This window comes from Mycetomoellerius zeteki, unplaced genomic scaffold, assembly GCF_001594055.1.
Source record: "Mycetomoellerius zeteki isolate Tzet28-1 unplaced genomic scaffold, Tzet1.0 scaffold458, whole genome shotgun sequence".
In the NCBI taxonomy this organism is placed as follows: domain Eukaryota; kingdom Metazoa; phylum Arthropoda; class Insecta; order Hymenoptera; family Formicidae; genus Mycetomoellerius; species Mycetomoellerius zeteki.
In genome coordinates this window covers 268763-290073 of record NW_017257455.1, presented here as the reverse complement: position 1 = coordinate 290073, position 21311 = coordinate 268763, and the positions used below count along the sequence as shown (strand labels likewise).

Here is a 21311-nt window from a genome sequence, read left to right as displayed (position 1 = left end):
CAAAAATATCTTCAGCTCTTGTATTTTTTTCTTTTAAAATCATTCTTCAAATGAATTTTTAAACCTCCGCACTATTATAAAAAAATTGAACGATAGAAAATAGGTTTAATAATTATGTTAATTTAAGAAAAATATAATCTTCAAGTTTCTCTCTCATGTATACATTTCATTAATCTGTCGTAATTCAAATAAAATATGTAAGACTCTTAACATTTCTTATTGTTAATATGAGTGCTCATGATAACTGACATAACTGAAAAAGGAAAATGGAAACATATCGTTTCTTTTTTTAAGATATACGTCAAGTAGCTTTATCATGTGCCGGAATCTTGCACAAAAATTGGCGACACCCGGCCGAATAATACCGTAAAAATCCGTTCACAGCTGGATGCGCCCAGCGCCTCTTTTGTTTCTTTTTTCTATAGCCTAAAATCTAAGTCGTACTTTTGAAGGCACTTAACACAAGGCTCTCTCGGTTCAAAACCTACTTGTCTCGACTCTCTCCCTCGTACGCGCTATTTGCTCTTGCTTCGCCATTTCCTACTAGTTATTCGCTTATTTTCCCCGTGATCATTCCTTTCTCTTCTCTCATGTTCTCGCGAAATGTCAAAAAATCATTTAAAAGGGGTTCTGCGATGGGTGGTCGAACTATAGTTATCGTTTCTCGTGTCGTTCACTTTCCATAATTGTTACACCCCTGCATGTTTCTCTCATTCATACGACATTCTTTTTTCTTACATAGATGCAACATATACCTTCCGGCTGATTAACAATCTAATTACAGCGCATTATTCTCTTAATACAATAGTATGTTCGTTACAGCGAATTGGTTGCCCTGCGAAAACGAGTAATTAATAATGATCGAGAAATATCATTGAAAAAATCATTCAAGTATTATGCAACGTTTCATATTCGTGATTTTCTCGCCAAGATCGGATAGATTTTCTTTTAATTGCATTTCTAACACACTTTTAGTTGGTCTAAAGATAATATGGACGTGCATATTTCTACAATGTAATAATATGCTAAAATTGTGTACCGTCCATTTTGCCACGCCAACAATTGATTTATCAATTTCGACTAGATTGAATAAAATCGCAGTAGCGACTTGCACACGCTTGTCAGGATTCTCATTTTTATCCGATCTTCGAATTCGCGATTCAATCGTCCTTCTGCGCGCGGATATTCTACCAGCGGCTGATAATACAAATATTATTAATAAAAGATTGCGAAAAAAATGTATAATAAAAATGAAAGCTCTTTTTTTGTCAATGAAAGAGGCCTGCAAAGTCATCGCCCCTTGCTTTTTCTATAAACGGCGAATTATTACAGGCTCACTTTCCAGCATTGCGCGTCTACGCGAGTTTTAGACATGCTTGTCCATAATTTTCTTAAATAAATTTCTTTTGATGCCTAACATAACGCCTTAACATCTAAACGCCGAACCCGATCGCCGAAGAACGTCAATTCTCGATCGCAGGGCCACGAAATTCGCTTTTCCAATTGTTCGATTATTTCGTATCATTCGAGCCACGTAGTTCCTGATTGATGCAAATCTAACGACAACAATTTTTATATAACATGATAACAAGCCCACATAACTTGTTTAAACAATTATATTGTTTGCACTGACGGTATAAAATCCATACGCTTACATTCGTTAAGGTTTTACTTGAAAGCTTTATTCGTTGGAAATCAAATGGACCTTTTTCCATCACTTAGGAACTAATTGGCTCGCTTTACATTCTTTTCTTAGCCATCGCAAAAGCTCTTAGTAAATACATCTGCATTTTCTGATATATGTATATAATATATATCTATCATGTATAGATTTTTAGAATAGAACCTTATCGTGCTTGCTATTTCTTTTTTTGCTTCTTTTCTTATCTCTTATATCTCTTTCTATATCTCTCATTTATTTAGTGTCATTCATTCTCGCCCTCAAACTAAACGTAATAACAGATTTCCTAAAAAATGGTACGACCAAAAATATAATAAAGCTGTCTTTAAAATATTATTAAAATGCGTCGTACGTGTTTACCCCAGAACGACAAACAAATAGGTTTACAGATTAGCTGCCTCATTCTCGCGATCTTCGAATACTGTTCTTTTATAATATCAAAATAGATTCGAAATATGAACAGTATATGTAAAAGAGAATTTTAAATTCACTAATAAATTTTTCATTAAAATTTTTAATGTTAGTATGATATCCAGTTTCTAAAATTGGATATGAAAATATACAGCAGTCCTAGACACGCTGGACTGTGACATGTGATAAGAGAATTTTATCAAGCGATTTATCGTTCTAAAGGTTAAAATTTTCATCAGATGCTTTCACCAAGATGTTCAATCGCGCCCATTTCGCAACATAAGTCATCATCTGTCCGCATATTTTGAGAAACGTGAATGCGTGACGCTTATAAATTTTCCCTTTCCCGCTCGCGAATAGACTATACTTCTCTCTTTCTTTTTCAAAAAAATAAAGCTGTACTTTCTAAATACCTGGATGGCATGCGTGTAACACTTTTCGCGTCCTGTATTATATTTTATCACGTATGTCAATCTCTTCTTTCATCCCTCGCTTTATCCCCCTCACGCCCCCACTCTTTAGCCCAAAAGAAATTTTTGTTCTCCCTCAAAAAGTGCAAAACACAAAAAAGGGCGGTCGATCGTCTGCTACAGGCACTATCAATCGGAAATTCTTACGTCCTAGAGATACTCTTACAATATTCTACATAACTTTCGATAAACGTATTGTTAAATAAATTTTTAACGATAAACGCGCCGCGTTTAATACCAGAAAAAATAAATCTTTTGTTATCTATACAACGCCGAATCATATTTTTATCCTAAAATCGCAAGTTTCTGTACCGTTCGGACGATCGACCTGGAAAGAAATTTAGCATCTAAATATCACACGTAGCGCATCTCTAAATCGTCACAAACAGCATACAATTTTCAGCAGTTGAGTAGCATAAAATGATAATTAACAACAGTTCATGGTGCGATCGAGTAATTCGAATTGAAAATAAAATCCAGCCATGCCGGGACGAATTTGAAACAATCAATGCCATTCTGTTGCTTGAAATCGAGCGACAACCGTATAATGTAATAGAATATAATATCTATTCCAAGGCAGAGAATAATAAAAAATTGTTCTAGTTCCAAGCTATAAATATATGTATATTGTCGAATAATCACGTATGTTAAGAATCTAGTCACTGCAAATACTCTTGACGTAACGTACGGTTATTATTATCGCCTCTTATATTACATATTTATATTAAAATAACAATCGCCAAAATATTTTTAATTAACGAATAAGCGCTTTGAATTAAGACATCTAGTACATAAAATAATTCTAAAAATATATTATATATATATATATATATTTAAAACAATTTTGATAAATTTAATATTTTCTTTCATTTTTTTCGATAAAAATATATGAGATTAATATCCAAAAGAAGCGACCAAAATAATTTTACTCCTATTTTTGTTTTATTTTAATTTTATTTTAACTTTAGTATATCACGTGTTAGAAAGCTATTTTGTATATTTAAAAACGTATAATTTCATGTATTAGTATAAACTACTTTCTTTTTGTAGCAAGAAGCGATAATAATTAAAAACCGTGCTTTTTTTCTCAATCGCATCAAGAATAGATTCAATGACGTGCTTTTGAGAGCAGAAAAAGATATGTCAAAATAAAATAGCTGTGATTGCGTTTCGCCTCGCTTTCTCTCGAGCTTCCACAATATCTTAATTGATTTTTTTGCAACTGTTTCTTCGGTTAAAATTTTCCCAATCTCCCAAACCGACACCAAAAAGAAAAAAGAAAAAAAATACATACGTATCTAAATGCAAGGAATTCCTCGCTTCGCATGGCGCGTCGCCGCGGGCGCGAAGGTCGTAAATCGCAATATATAAAATCTAATTAAAAGGAGATTAATAAACCCAATTGTTACGCACAAGATTCGAGTTAGACCTGATTAAGAGCTGTGTAAGTAAACACAAAGACCAATTCATAAAAAGCATTTAAGACGCTTCACCTACGTACTCTTGTGTATATATATCTATATATGTATACATATAATATTTTTGCTTACTTATATGTCAAATCTACAAAATTTTATCTCTCATTTTATCTCTTCCACTTCACGTTCGTTTTCTCTCGTACAGTTACATTCTCAAAAATTTTTCATCTCGCCTTTTATTATTTCTTTTCTCTTTTTTCTAAAATTTTTTTACATTGACGCGGCGGATACGCGAATCTACGCGTTTCACATGATAATTTCGTAGTCGGTATAATTTCTTCTCAAATCCTTTTGTTTTTTTTTCTCATTTTATTATCCATTTCTTTTTGACATATCTCTATCTATATGACTCGCTGTGATTTATAATCGTGATAGCCAGCCGAATGATTTCGCATAGACGCTCTGCGTCGTCTTCGTTGCTGCGGATTTCGCGATGGCGAATCATTCGGACGATTATAAAGATCCTTATCCTTTTCCATCCCTTCACATTATTTTCTATCCTCTTTCGCTTTTCATCTCTGTTCTTTCTCCGTTTTTTTTGTGTTTGACGCATTTTGAATCGTTTTAAAGGCACATGTATAGTGAATTACAAATATCGTCAGCGCGACGCGGTCGCGACGTCTTTATACTTCTTCTTTCATCATATCATCATCGTCTTTGTCGTCGCTCGTCGTTTCTCTTTTTGTCCTTTTACTTTTTTTTCCTTTATGCTTAAATTTTGAACAGAGCTAAGCGAGAGTGTGCAAGCCGTAAGTGCGTGCAGACGAACGAAGAGAAAACGAGTCGAATATCTTGAAAGAATACAACGAAGGAAGAATATCCGCGCTTCGATACCCATCATTCAATACCCATCACATTCCCTATCTAACATTCTTTTTTTTTATGCTAACTCATAATACGTAATAATTATTTTCACTTAAATCCAAATTAAATTCCATTAGCGAGGGAAAATACATAACGAGTCTGTAATATAAGCAATACTCTTTTCTCGAAACTCCGATCACATGATATAGCGATATTCTTATAAATTTCTTTATTTTATATAAAAATAATCTGATAATAAAGTACGTATAATTAATTAAAAAATTACTTTACATAAATTAAAGACACATTATTTAGTAAAAAAAATGTTTCGATTAAAATATTAATTGTATATTTGTATATTGAGAAAAAAAATTGTTTACTTGATTAAATTAATGTAGTTCGTCTTTATTTCTTCTGATGAAAAATGTTATAATGAAACATATTATATTTGACTTAAATACAAAACAATTAATTAATTATGTATATAAAAAAATGTTATTGTTGCATTTGTATTTTAGATTTTGCCTAAAAGAAATTTATCATTGATGGTCAAAATATAATCACCGTATTTTCCAGATTGCTTGTAAAGAAATGCTTTTCTTAAATTATAAAAAATACAGACTACAGAATATTTTTACTTAATTATAAAACAAAAGAGCAGTGCTATTCATGGATCGATGTATTTTCGATTAGCAAGCAAAGGAAGAAGCTCAGCTCTCAAAAGCAACTTATAGAAACTTGGCACAGCAGTCACGACTTATACAGGCGACTTATAATAGGATATAAAAGCAATACGAAAATCTTTTTCCCTTCACTTTTCGATAAATCTGATTCCAATTATTTTTATAAGAATTAATAAGTCTCGGCAAATTAGTCAAATCGGTGGAATCGTAGAGATTGTTATCTTGTTATATTATAAGATAATATAAATTAGATTAAAAATCTTTTAAGAGAATTGTATTGTTCTAACATACTTTAGATGTAAATTTTATTTCCGATTTTATATTTCTATCTTATCCAAAATTGGAATTGAAACTTGAATTTACAGTATATATAAATTTCATTTATTAAGATTAAAAACATGTCTTATTTTAAATTTCTTAAATTGCGTTATAAGAAAACCTTTATTCATTTTTGTTTGAACTTTATACATCTTGAAAGAAATATAATTTTTGCAATAAAAAAAAATTCAATTTTTCTTTAACTTAATAGCTATTTCTAAGTAATTGATACTAACGAAAATTTCTTGCATGTGTGTACATGTTTTTGTAAAAATATATACTAAAAATCCAAAGTTAGTTAAAGATTTATGTAAAATGTAAGTATGTTGACCGTAAAGTTTAATTGTAATAATAAGGCACACGAGATCTCCTATGAAAATAAGATTTCGATGCACGATCCACGATTTTTAAAAATTCACCGATTTTTTAAATTGTTTCATTGACGGAAAAAATATTCTTGATCAGTCAAAAAAAAAATAATATCGATTTCGCGTACAGAACGTCGCGTCTGCAAGTTTCTTATTCCTTATGTTTTTTCCCTATCAATTCCTCGATTTTTTTTACCGAACAATATCTCGTTACTCTTTCCGATTTTATCACTATAATTATCACTTTCGTTGTTATCCATACGACAATTCTTTTCGCTGGCATTCTCATTCTTGCCTTCGATCTATCTCTCTCTTCTCTATTTATATCTTTTATATAGTTTATATTCTCTACACATCTCCGGATCGGCGCGACCACAAATTCTCGCGGGAAAAGAAAACGCCCTAGGCGCGCGCTCCCTTCTTTTCCTCTTAGAAAAAACATAGAAAAAAGAGTCATTAAGAGCTAAGACCTACCTAATAGTCCTTATATTCCTAATAATCTAGTAATCTCCGTTGATGACGGCGGTCCATTGGCATTACCTTCACGAGACACGTCTCGAGCACTGTGTCGCTTTATAGCCAGTTCCATTTGCTTCTTAATATTTCTTTCGACCGCCGTCATTCATCAAGGCCTCGTGAGGCAGTAGTATTATCAATTATCATTCAATAACTATGTATCATCGATCCATAATCTTATTTATCGATTAACTTTATCATCTACCATGTCACCGCTCTTTTTAACTGCTACATAACGTCATCATCGTCGACCACGTCTCTTTCTTCTCTTCTCGTCGTCGCACATTAACGTTGCCGTTAACATTATGCCCATTCCCATGATGCACTTCGTGTTTATCAATTTACGATCTTCGACTTTAGATCTTAGTCTCTCTTTCCTTATTAACATCCAGCTATAGACGAACGAATGACTGCGGACACCCTCGATCGAAATTGTTTCACTCTCACTCTTTCTCTTTCTTTCACTGAGATCTTCTCTTACTTTCCTTTCTCTCTTTCTTATACTTTTCTTTTCTGATGCCTTATCTTTTGTTCGCTTACTATATGATACGAATCAGCGTGCGGCCACTATCGATCGACCGGACGAAGTCTGAAGAGCGAAACACTACCGCCGATGATTTGCAAAAGAAATCGCGTCGGTTCTAGTAGTGTGGGACCGAAAGGATAGATTATTAATAGTTATTGCACTTGGACGGAAGACGAGTCCTTCTGGCCTACGGTCTGGCTCCAAGCTGTGGAGCTGATACCATCCAGGAAGTCAAGTCAAAGTTCTTCTGCTTTATACACCATCGTCCAAAAAAATTATTTTGTGATACAATTATTTTTAATTTTGTAACACTTCTGTTTTTTTATTTCAACATACATTTAATGTCGAAATAGAAAAAAAACAGAATTGCTAATCATTCTAATTTTTTATTGTCAAACAAAATAGTTGCAAGAATTGTTGAATATTTTCAATAATTGAATATTTTTAATAATTGTTTAATTAAAACTTGTTTAATTGAAAGTATTTTTCTTAATTAATTAATCAATTATTTCGATTAAATCAGATTCAAAAATTAAATAATTAGCTGATTGATATGATACGTAACAGCGATACGTAACGTATTAAAAAGATTCGATAGATTCTACATTTGATGCATTTAATAATTTATGTATATTATTTTTAAAAATAAAAAATATCTCTTTATGTAATTAAAACTGAAAAACCGATTATTAAAGAACTTTGTTAAAAATTTTATGCACTATACATTTCCTGGATGTGTATTATTGTCTATAAGGATTCCTCCGTTTGAAATAGAGAGTGCAAGGACTGTAACTCGTATTGTCCGTATGTTAAAAGAAGTTCAAATTTGTAAAATATTATACAGAGCATAAACCAACATATTTTAATGCATTTTATAACAGATCTAATTTATAAATTTTTCAAAAGATCTCTGTAAAACATAGAATACAAGATATTTTCATGAACTTCAAATAAGTTGCACGATTTTGACAATATACTGAAAAACAAACAATCTATCAATACAACGAATGATAATTATTCACTTTAGGGGAAACTTCTCCGATGACTTTGATCTTGCTATATGACGTCAAAGTCATGACCCTGAGTGACCTCCAACAGATTTTAGCTCATTATTTGTTAAAAAGTTACTAATAATCAAAGCTCGTAATTATTTCCTCACTTTGCATGGAAAGTGCTTGTTAATAATTTTTTAACAAATAACGAGCAACGCTAAAACCTGTTATAGATCACTGTCAGGGTCCGTGACATTGACAACATAGGGTCAAGTCAATCGGAGGAACCTCCTCTAAAATGAATATTTACCCAAGGATTTTCACAAATATAATTTAAAATTCTTGGAAATCTTTACATGACTTATCTAGATTAAAAAATATATATAGATGTATATCTATATATATTATACATACGATTACTTTAAAAATGTATGCAAACGTGTTGCTCTAACATAATACTTATCAAACAAAATAGTTGTAAGAATTGTTGAATATTTTCAATAATTGAATATTTTTAATAATTGTTTAATTAAAACTTGTTTAATTGAAAATATTTTTCTTAATTAATAACATAAATCTTGTTCTTTTTTTATATATTTTGAGACTAAAACCGTTTGGAAATATTAATATTCACTCTATTGTGATGTTCATACAAATATTATAAATTACAGTCATATTTCTATGCAAGGATCAGCCTTGCACTCTCAGTAATCCGGGAAATTTCAAGGAACGGGAGTTTCATCTTCTGAAGAAAATGAAGTTCCGCCATTTGACTGAATCGAGACTTCGTCACAATTTTTTCAAGATCGATCGCGAGCACCGCTCGCCGAGAAGCACGCGATCGCTCGCGCGCCCAACAAGAAAAGGAAAACTAAATCTATCGCTTCGCTCGCGTTCAGCCGTCGCGCATACTTAACTGTATACATGAGTAATAGTAGTAGTAGTAATAATAGTAGTAATAGTAGTATAGTTTAGCTTGTCTCATAAATATTGTCTACAGTATGGAAAGTCGAGCGGCCGTGGCGCGCGCATTTGGCGTGGCGTAGGAATACGGGACCTGGTGCCAGATAGCGTCCGAGTACGAATACTTGAATCAGTTCAAGTACTTGGTATTTGATTATATTGTAAATTTCAACGAGCAAAGAAAAGCCTATGTTATCACATACATTCAACATTAAGCTCTTTCGGTTCTTATTATTCGAATTCAGATGCTGAATTAAAGTCAATTTGGTAAATATAGATAAATTAGTAATATAAATGATCTAATGACTGATCGTAAAAAAAAAGATGAATTAAAGAACAGTTGATTTAATTTCAATAATAAAATCTAATAAAAATTTTTCTAAAGAATTAAATTAATCTTTAACGAACTGATTAAAAGTAAAAAAGTTGGAAAGGATAAATTTTCATTAATTAATAATGTAATCAATTCTTTTGCAAAATATCATAAATTTGAGATTTAATAAAGTATTTAAAACCAACAAAATTTAATTTTGTATAATCTGCAATTATGAAAGAGATTATATTATATTATGTTAAATTTAAAAAGATAAATAAAAAAAGGAAATTATTTTTATGTTAAAAATTATTTTTAACTGAAATTATTACTGTTAAATTAAAACGTAAGAGGAAAATTAAAAAATAGATATTGCTTTAAAAGACATTACATTTTTACCAAAAATGAAATAAACTAATTGTGTATTATGAAAATATTCTATTCATTTAGGATCATCTCGAATGTGTTGCAAAAATAAAAGTTGCAGTACCGTACTCGGTACACAGCCATTCGTCATGTCCGTCGATCCGATCGCGCGCGACCGAAATGTGAGAGAGGAGAAAATAAAGACTCGTGTGTGTGAAATAATACGCGAGGGGCCTTAACGAGGACGCTTAATTAAAAGGAGTTAATCATACGCTTTACATAATATAAATATATATACTCTTAAATGCATCATATAGGAATCTACGTTTGTGTATCTGGCAGTCTGGCGATCACAATGCTGTAGGAATACCTCGCGGTAGTGTGGGCAATATATCTATATGTATGTATATAAATATATATGTGTATGTACGAGTATGTGTATGTGCATGTACGGATGCGTGTGTACGCGTATTCGCATGAGTTGCGTGTAGACATATACGTGTGAATACGTATATGGAGATACTTCTCTGTCTGTCTCTCTATCTCTCCTTACTAGCATGCGGGTATGTTCGAGTATGTAGGAAGCATAACGAAATGCGGGAGACAATCCGCGCGAATCCGTGCCTAATACTGTGTTTGCTTCGTTGCGAGGAATACAGTGTAAATGGCTGTCTTGCTTGAACAAGACTGTGGAAACTTCTTCATCGCTTTCAGGCCGTCAGTTTAACGCGGCGTTCATTTCTGTACAATTTTTAGAATATCTCCTAAATCTAAAATTAGTAGTACGAGTGACTAATATTATATTAATAATATTAATAATTAACTTAATTAAATAGTAATATATAATCCGTGTATTTTAGAACTTTAATAATATAATTTTGCCCCGAAAATATTCTTCCAAATATAACGAAATGATTAGAATCAGGGAAATTAAATGAAAATAAATTATTAATATTTTCATGAAAATTTTCTAAAATAACTTACGAAATACATATTCTTCCGTAATAAATAATTTATACATATATATGTATATATATTATATATCAAAAGATAATTTTGCAATAAATTTTGTAATAAATTTTACGGTACGTTTCTTTTAAACAAAAGTTTTATCCTAAATATGCCAATAAACTCAATAAAATTTTATAAACACCTGCCTGCAAGTTTAAATCATAAATAATTATAAATTTTTAAATAGAAAATATTTTAATATCTCTCTCTCTTTGCCTCTCCCCCCTCTCTCTCTCTCTCTCTCTTTCTCTTTTCAGATATTTTCTAAATATATTAAAAAGAATCTCTAATAAATTTCTCACTGGATTAAACGTATACGTCCAGTAACGACGAATGAATAGATTTAAACAGTAAAGGACAAACTTAAAAAAAAGCAGTTTCAAAATTCATAAGATTCTCCTTAAATATGATTTAAGGAAATTTTGATATTTACAAGAATTTGTTCCATTTACGTTTCAATTGTCACAATCAAGTCGTCACAATCAAGTATTGAAATAAAAAAACTCACTCCAAAAAAAAAGAATTATAATAATTATTTTTATCAATCTCAAAAATAGCTCGCGGAATAAGCCGAGATGATAGGCAATGTGAGTCGGCAATAAGATTTCGAATTTTTGCTCGTTTTTGTCCATCTCTAATGTCATTCGCACCCGCAGTTACTGTATGATATGAAATTTACGGCACAGCCGCTACACACGCTTTGGCCTGAAAGGGATGAAGTTCTGGCTCGCTTTTGAGGATCAACCTCCGAGAAATCAGAGCTGTCTTCAGAGCGACTTTATCGTCGTTGATACTGACGTGACTCCGTGGCTTGCAGTCGTACGTTATCGATATGTCGCGCGTGTAATGTATATCGGATCGACGGACGTTTGCTGACGTAGCCGCGTTTTCGATTTCTTCGGAATATTTGCTTTCTCTCATCCATTCCCTCTCTCTCTCTCTTTCTTTCTCTCTTTCTCTCTCTTTCTTTCTCGTATTTTTTATGTCCCCAGTGAGCCACACGCGCACGGCTACGCTCGTTTAAAAATATGGAACCAGTGTGACCAGAATGGTTGCTATGGAAGAGCTCCGGTTTACCGGACGTTCTCAGTCCTACCCGGAGCGGGCCCCCGGAGAAAAGAAGAAATACAAAGGAAAGTTCTTTCTAACGATTGCGCCTTGAGCCCGCATTTGTCACGAGATCGCTTCACTACCGGATGTCAACGAGGACGAATGCACTGAAAGATGATCGATCGTTCGTGTTCCATCCTCGTGATTTCACACATCGTATCGATATCACGGTTTAAACATAAAAAAAGACGTGTGTGCGCGAGCGATCTGTCGGGCACAAATCGAAACGGGAGAAACGTCCTGTTTCGACGGGCGGCTTGAGAATAAAGTTCCTGGGCCATACGAAGTACGCCCCGGGCGGGAAATCGATACGTTCTCTTGTTTACACGCGGCATATATCTCATTACGTAAAAATAATAATTAATTAATTAATTAATTAATTAATCGTTCAATTATGTCATTCACATAATAATAAACCTTAAAAAAGGATAAAAAAAATATGAATCCAAGATCGTGATGAGGGGGTGGGCGGTCCCCTCTCCCGAGAAGCAGAAGTCTCGACGTTCACCGTCGTTAGCTTTAATCAATTATCGTTTTCATCTTAACGCCATTGTACACCAATTTCAAATCCTTCCCAAGTTCCTTCTTCTTAATTTTCTCATTTTGCTCTCTTCGAAATCGTGCATGTCGAACGTCGATCGTGCGTAAGAGAGTGTCTCCTCTTCTTCGCGTATCTCTTCTTCCATTTTTTTCTTTTCATCTTTCGTAATCTCTCCCACGCGCGATCGAGCCCGTAAACGATGCCGACGACGAGCACTGGACGTTCACCCTCCCCTTCGTTCACCTTATACGAGTTCTTGCTTGTAAATCTTCTCTTTGTGCATTCGCTCCATATGTCGCGCAATATGCATCTTCTGCTTCGCCTTGTAGACGCAATGGGGACATTGAAACTGAGGCTCCTTGCCACACTCCCACTTTTGATGGTTCCTCAGGCTACTCTTTAACTTGTAGACTCTGCCGCAGGCCGGACAGTTGAAACCCTCCGGATTAGACGAGCCGGAGCTCAAACCCTTGCCCAATCCCGCTCCGGATCGCCACATGATCGACGGCACGCTGCTCCATCGCTGCCAGGCCGCTGCCCATTTGAGACCAGTGATGCTCAAGTCTTCGGCTGGAACACAAGACCCCCGGCTTTATTAGTATGTGTCCCATACGAACGCACGATCGATTGAGGCGAAATCTTTATTGTGTTGCCAAGCGTTCGAGTAGAAAACGCGGCCAACAGTACCTGACCGTCGTTCCCCGTTTTCGGCTTAAGAATTAGAACTTAGTGGCTAGGGGACATTGGCTTTAGAGATGGGTGTCGATGGCTCGCTGATTCGGTATCTGGACGTGCCTCTTCGATGCTCGCCTCTTTCCTTTTCTCTCGTTCTCTCTCATATCCGCGAATTGATTGTCGTTCACGTACATTTAAAAAATAGTTTAAAGGGAAGTTGATAAAAATCGAGATTGTCGTCAGAAGTGAAGGGGCACCTCCTCGGCGTGTCCTAAAAAAGAAAGCCATTTCGAAGAGAAGCCACGCTCGGGGATGTTGAATCCTTGTGAGCCTCGCGGCCCATCCTCGATCGCAGGTGCATCGATGCAACGATCGGTGTTGATCACTCATCAAGGAAATAGAGAAAAAAATGCGTATCCTTTGTGTTCCTACTTTCGAGCCCCAAGCAGCTAAATTATGAGCTTCGCATACGAGGAAAGAGCGGTAATTGCATGTTACGAAAGTAACATTCACAAATTCCAGGCTGACGGTTAACATTTTCGTTATAACTTTGAATGCCAGCCGAACGGTGAATGTTCCTTTCGATGCGCAAGCGATGAAAGTTCGATATATAAGTGGCATTTCTATATACAAGATTCGAGAAAGGTTAGTGCGCATGCTACTCCCCTGATATCGTACAGGTAGAGAAGGCAGAAGAAAGAGATAAAAGATGCCAAGGGGATGTACTCAATTGCATAAGTAGCTCTCGCAACAATGCTCGAACCAACCGAAGATATGCAATAAGATTGATTATTTACAGAGGAGAAGTGTTCATAGCGGCTACAACTATTGGAATTTATTTAATTTTTTCATAATTTATTAAATTTGTTCGAATTCTAATTACTTGATTATTCTTGCGAATGTCAACTCTCGATTCAGTCGCCGACGTAGGATAATCGATTATATTTCAATTATTTGGTTTGTAATAGAAAATTTATATGTAAAAGTTATTTGCAGGAGTTATTGTTCTTTAAAAATGTAATCATAAGTATATAAATTTTTATATCGCTAATTAACCTAGAATAAATATTATAAAATACGATGTACTAGTATATGATTGAAAGCTGTAAAGATAAAGTTGGATGATCAAGAATCATTTGGGACGCATCTGTCAATGTTACAAGACAGCTAGAATTACGAGAAGTATTCGATAATGAAATTTACTGTAGAGCACAATTTTTCTATCGATTGCATAAATTGATCATTCATGGAAACGAAATAGCTGCTAACTAACGATAAGATGGATTACGGGATAACATATGATAATCGTATAAATTTATTTTCTTCAAATAGACATGATAGACTTTGATTACATTATTTCTCATTTGAAGTTACATTATCAGTCGACAATCAAGTTAATAATAGCGGCATGATTTACGCTTGTTGCATAATGCCATCAGTCTTAATAAATTCACTCATTACATACCTTAGATTAATGTAAAAAAATATTAGTTACGTTACTTATAAACTAACGATTTAAAACTAATCTTCTAATAAACTTATCTTTTATCCAATTATCTTTATTTTTTTTCTTTCTGCTCATCCTTTGTCAGAAAAAAACATAGCGTTTTTCTCGTCGACGTAAGAGGAACTTTGTTTCTGGCACTTATTATTTTACATTAAACTAATTATTTCACATTAAAGGCACTTTGCTTTATAAAAACTTAAAACACAAAAAAATCGCTCTAAATTGATAAATTGATTACCGAATTCAATTAAATCTTACGAAATAAAACACAAACATTAATTAAATACATTGCAAATTAATACACTAGTTCACAACAAAAAATTACTTTGAACCGAACTACGTGTCTCTTACAGATTTTTAGACACTGAAAACGATGATAATGATAAAAGCAAAAAAATTCTAACATGTCAGATTTCCAAGAAAATTGAGGTTTAATATGTAAAAAATAACTTTTTTGGCGATATTCGACATTTTTTTATAAAAAAGGTTAATGTTATTTTGAAATTTGTATCAGAAATCATGAATATATTGTTCATCCTCTATAAAACGCATTCTTTTTATTTCAATAGCTTACTTTTTAGCCATGTTATGAAGGATTGAAAATAGGAACTATTTCGAATGTGGGAACTCCAGCTGCTTCATATATGCATGCGGATTTTTTAAGGTCTTTTTAAGGTTTTGATAATTATTCCTTTACACTTTTATGCACAAAATAATGAGACTAATCAATTGATAAAAATACAAAGTTGCTTTTCAAAAATTATACAATTTGTGATATACAATTACATATCTTTCTTATAATCAACTCTCTCTCTCTCTCCCCCCTCCCCCCTCTGTGTGTGTGTGTGTGTGTGCGCGTGCGCGCGTGCGCGTCAGGGTTTTGAAGTAATTTTAGCTCCTATCTTCAATATTTCATAACTTGGCTAAAAAGTAAGCTATTGAAATAAAAAAAATGCATTTTATAGGGGATGAAGAATACATTCATGACTTCTGATCGAAATTTCAAGATAATGTTAACCCCTTCTTTATAAAAAAAAATATCAAGTATCACCAAAAAAGCCATTTTTACATATTAAACTTCAATAATTGAAAATCTGACACGCTAGAATTTTTTTGCTTGCGCTATCGTTTTCAGCATCCGAAATCTATAAGAGACACGTAGTCCGATCCAAAGTAATTAAAAAAAAAATTGAAAAGCTTTGTGAACTAGTGTTATTGACTAACTAATACAATCAATCAAATATCTTCGGGTGCAAAATTATAATATTATATAGCAAAACACATTTCCTGTACATAAAACTCGTTTCAAATTTTAATTTCTAATGAGTATGTATGTATATATATATGTGTATATATGTGTATATATATGTATAAATATATATATATACATACACACACACACATATATATATATATATATATTTATATATGTGATCTATTAATTTAGTTTATGCACAGATAAAAAAAAATATAAAGGTAAATATATCAGTGGTTTATCTTAAAAAAAAAAAATATATATATGTGTGTATTATAGATATTTCAAAATTCACCAGTATTAAAAATCTATAGTGTATGTAAATCTATAGTATAGATTTTCAGCGCTAGCACTGAATTTTGTAACACAACCTATATATAATACATAGTGTCCTATTGTAAGTTGCTAAAACTACTCAACTATCATTTTTAAACGCAGATAAGGAATAAGAAGAATAAAATATGTTTGAAGATAGAGGACGTTTAGCAGTTTTATTTACACATAAGGTAAAGATGTAAATAAAACTTTATTTAACATCTATTTTGACAAAAATAAAGCTTTTTTAATTTCTAAAATATACCATTAAGATTGATAATATAATATTTGGCAATTTCATTAACACTTACTAAATGATACAAATATTTGATCTTTACTTTACATGTAAATAAAATAGCCAAATATCTTCTATTAAAAAATATTGTTACGTATTAAAAAATTGTTCTTATTCTTATTATGATAAAGTGGCGTTTAAAAATGACAACTGATTAATTTCAGCAACTTCCCATAGGATCTCTCTATATATATAACGCTGTATTAAGTATGCGTACAACGCTAATAATAAAAAAATACGTGCATAGTTATAACATCCTACATGAAGAAAATGAATTATTTAATTATACTCCAATATTTAAATGTGTCACAAAATTTGTAATTTTTAAAATGAAGATTCCAAAAAGATTTTCAAGACTATTACACATAGAATTATTTTTTATGTATCTTTTGTTGAATTTTTGTCTTGTCAAAATATTTTGTCAAATTTTTATCATTTCAAAAATATCTCCATAATGTATTTAATATTAGAGTCACAAAAAAAATATCACGCATGCATTAAGTGATTAGTTAAATGTTTCTTTGCTGGATACTGAGTGGACAGTCTTCGAATTCTCATCTTATTTTACATTGACAGAAATCACGCGATAAGAATTCGAAAACTGTCCCTTCACTCTGGTATCGAGTTGGTCGAGATCAGTCAATCTCTATTTTGAGTTTAGGCATTCTACAGTCTAGGTACTGCTCCATATCCACTTTATCCTGATGCTGGCGACGTATGTGACGTTGCCAATGTGCTTTGCGTTTGCAACGTTGCGGGCAATATGGGCATTTGAATTGTGGCTCCTTGCCACACTCCCAATGCTCGTGGCGTTGCAACGAGTCCTTCCTCCTGTACGAACGGCCGCATCTAGCGCAGGCGAATTGGCCGAGCGGCTTGTTGACGTAATTCCTAGCATTTGGTATTTTCAGCTCGGCAAATGGCATCGTTTTCTCCTGCGTTTGTATTGGCAAATCCATGGATTCCTCGTCTAGGTCGAACATACTCCTGTTCTCCTTCGTCAGACCTGCAAACGGAAGAAAAAAATAGCTTTAGATGGGTTCTATTGTTCTACGTGAGGCTCTGTGTCGCTGAAATCGAACATGCGACTCGTGCTCATCCTCGATAAGGCCTGAAATATTCATTAACGAAAAATCTGTGGGCACATTCTTAGTTTAATTGATTATAAACCGAATTCGGAAGTAGATTTTAAATTATCCGTAAATAGTGCGTTAATTTTGAAAAATTTTTTATAACCCTAAAAAATTATAATTTTGTGATTGTGAATTTCTGAATCTTGTTAAAGAAAAAAAATGTAGAGAGGATATAGTAAAACTGAACACAATAAAAGGATAAACGGTGGTCAGGAAATAAAAATTAAATTAATCGTAAATATTTCATTGATTTCAAGAATATTGATTATAAATTTTTGTCAAAAAAAAGATTTTAAAAATATGTTATTTATATAACAAAATAAATATACAGACAAAATTTATTACATTCTTTTAATTAGCGAATAATTATCCTTTCATCATAGCGCATTTTTTAAATAGATAATAAAAATTCGCAGAAATTTTATACATAATTTTTTTTTAAATAACGACAATAAAAATATTTTACAATTTTTATTTATCTACTTACATAAATGAAATATAATTAATATTAGTTTTTTATTTTTTGAGGTTTTACGTTTAGTTTAAACGCTTAGGAAAATATTGGGTTGAGCAAGAAGTAACTTCGTATTTTTAGATTTGAATGTCACCTAAGAATACGAAGTTACTTTTTACTCAACCCAATAATAGGGAGACACCAGATTGTAAAATTATCGGATATCGGACAGGGTAATTATCCGGCCGGATATTTTTCCGGATATCCAGTATAAATTTCCAAAAATTGAAAAAAAGGGAAAGCAAGAGAAAATTAGTGATAATAATTGATTGTTGTGGAACAGGGTTGTTTGCAATACAATTTCAACATTGCTTAGTATAATCAAAGTTTAATATTAATAAATTTTTCATGATGTGGACAATAGCATTTCTATATTTTCGGTAACAATCTGTTTTGATTATGGGTCCATATAAACCAATTTTTCTGCGCTGAAAAGTCTTTCCGAATGTACGGAAGACAGTAAAGTCAAATATTTCAAAACCAAAGTTTTCTTAGATTAGAATATTTTTTTTCATTATCAACGGATGTTTATTCTTTAAATGGTTTCATAAATTTAGTAGAGAATAATTGACACGTTTTCCTTCTTACAATTTTCTTTTTTGATGTAGAATCGCAGAGAGAACATTCAGCTTTTTTTCGTCATCGCAACATATTTAAAAATTTTATACATTGGATTTTTCTTGTGCTATTGTATTTTATGATTTAGTTCTTAATCAGTCGTAAAATTTACAGTATCTTCTCAGGGAAATACACAATCACACCATGTGTGTGTTACAGCAGAATCTTTAGGTTTATTTTTATATTATTAACGGTAAGCGCGTTATTACATCATTCTATATTCTATTCTTGTTTTATGTCTAATGAATGATAAAGATAGAATGACAAAATAGCACTGATGCTGTTGATATCGCGCTCCCTGAATGTAGCCTTAGCTGAACTTCTTGCACAATTTATCTTTTTTCTTTATCTCCCTAACATGAAAAGAAAACGAAGAAAGATGAACTTTAGCAAGTTTAGCAAGAAGTTTAGCTAAGATTTTTGTATCAATGACACCAACTTTCGATATAAAATGTCAGTCGGAGATATATATATATATATATATTAGACTGACAAGGAAAAAAGAAAATATTTTTTTTTAATCAGCCTCTCAGCCCAAAAGCTTCCATTTCATGCCAAAAGAACACTCCTAAATTTTTATCAAAAAATATTAAGATTTAGAGGTCGCTAGTGAACGATTCTTACATCAAAACTCTATTGTGTCAGATTTATTATAAAATGTCGAATTCCTAATAATTATATATTAATAAATAATATAATATAATTATATTATATTAGATCTCGCATATTGTAATATAGTACTTATATTTTATTGACATTATATAAATTACATAAACGTTATTTAATATAATTAATTCAATGATTTGCATTGTTGATAGAAATGGAAAATTCAAATAAACAGAAAGTTTAATACATGTAAACTAAATATGTCAAAATATGCCAAATTATGTTATGTATAATATTTGAATATACATTTACCACATATTTATTATCTTTTCGCCCAAATTGAGCCTAGTTATTGTCAGTTTAAAAAAAATCTTTAAGTCTTAAAAACGCACAAATTAGTAATTAATTCTTCGAATCATCGACCTTTTACTTAAAAATTCGTAGAACCGCCTATTTTCTTTTTAGGTGCTTCTGGATGTAATTCAAAAAACATTTCCTTTATATATATTGCAACAAATGTATTGAAACTTCTTCACCTTGCCGCAAATCTGGCGATGTTTGGAAAGCGAACCGGATGTCTTGAAGTATTTGAAGTACAGTTTATATTGATCAAAGTGACGGTCGTCTTGTTGCATAGCCAAGCCGTTTACCTGAAAAAATCGAAAATAAATGAACTACTGTTCGTATTATCTTCTTAGGAATAGAAAGTATAAAAAAATAAATAGATTGTAGCCAAGAAATTTACTTGCCTTCAGACATTCTCCGCGTATAACTGAAACGATATAAAACTTTGATGCGTAAATAACATAAAGTAGAATAATGCGAGATCTACAATAGAAGTCGTAGCGATCGTAGAGTCTTAAGTCGTAGAAAATTAATCAACCACAGTCGAATATGAGAAGAATAATCGACTGTGATTGATTAATTTTCTACGACTTAAGACCTTACGAGATGCTACGACTTCTATTGTAGACCCCGTATAACACGGCCAACAGAACACAATTCTTTAATAAAATATTACGATCGTGAATATGTGACGAGTTTTATTCATAAAAACTTTATACAATTTTCGTTTAAATTTGAAAACATTCCGTATCTCTCTCTCTCTCTCTCTCTCTATACAAGCTAAATTAAGATGGAAGGAGGAAATAAAGTAGCGAATTATAAAAACAAGGCTTAGTCTTTATTTCAATCGTACAATGGATAGAGTCGTGCACGGGGAAACGTATACGACATATGAAGTATTTTATTGGATCCTCACTTGATAAAGCATTCTTGATAGTGCACTAAGTGTATGTGTCTGAGTACGTTACTTTTCCTGATAGACCTGTAGCTGCAGAAGGTGCAGGCGAAGTTAGGTTCCTTCCCACATTCCATAAACCGATGAAACTTTAGCGAACCCCGAGTCCCGTAAATTTTGCCGCAAAACTTGCAGATATACTTCACGAATGAGGAAGGACCCGAGTTGTCTTTGCGATAATAATCTGCGGAAATACACGAGAAACAAAATATTATTGTTAATACTGGGATAACAATGTGCTGGTTGAATCATTTCTAAAGAATCATTTCAATCGCAATTCTCTTACATGAATTCTTTATTTTGTTACGCAGTCATAAATATTATAATCAATAAGAAATAACATACATTAGTTATATGACATAAATATATTCAAATGCGCTTAATGTATAACATTTATATAGAAGATTAAAATTCAGAAATTAAAATACTTAAAAATAATGTATAATAAGATTAATGTATAATCAAATTAATTGTACAATAATATGGTATACTAATTGTATAATAAAGTTAATTGTATAACATAATTAATTGCATAATAAAGT

The 21311-nt window shown here is 32.3% G+C and overlaps 1 protein-coding gene across 7 annotated transcripts in view; it reads right to left on the bottom strand.

The window, feature by feature from the left end:
* Positions 1 to 21311, bottom strand: part of LOC108726946 (longitudinals lacking protein, isoforms N/O/W/X/Y) — a 245629-nt gene that overhangs the window by 36987 nt on the left and 187331 nt on the right. The window contains exon 7 of one of the 7 annotated variants that reach the window (XM_018454800.1): positions 17219 to 17604. The exons of the other annotated variants lie outside the window; for them this stretch is intronic. Coding sequence (XP_018310302.1) covers positions 17234 to 17604 — 371 coding nt within the window. The 3' untranslated portion in view covers positions 17219 to 17233. Of the gene's footprint in view, positions 1 to 17218; positions 17605 to 21311 lie in introns of those variants that run through there. 7 annotated transcript variants of the gene reach the window in all.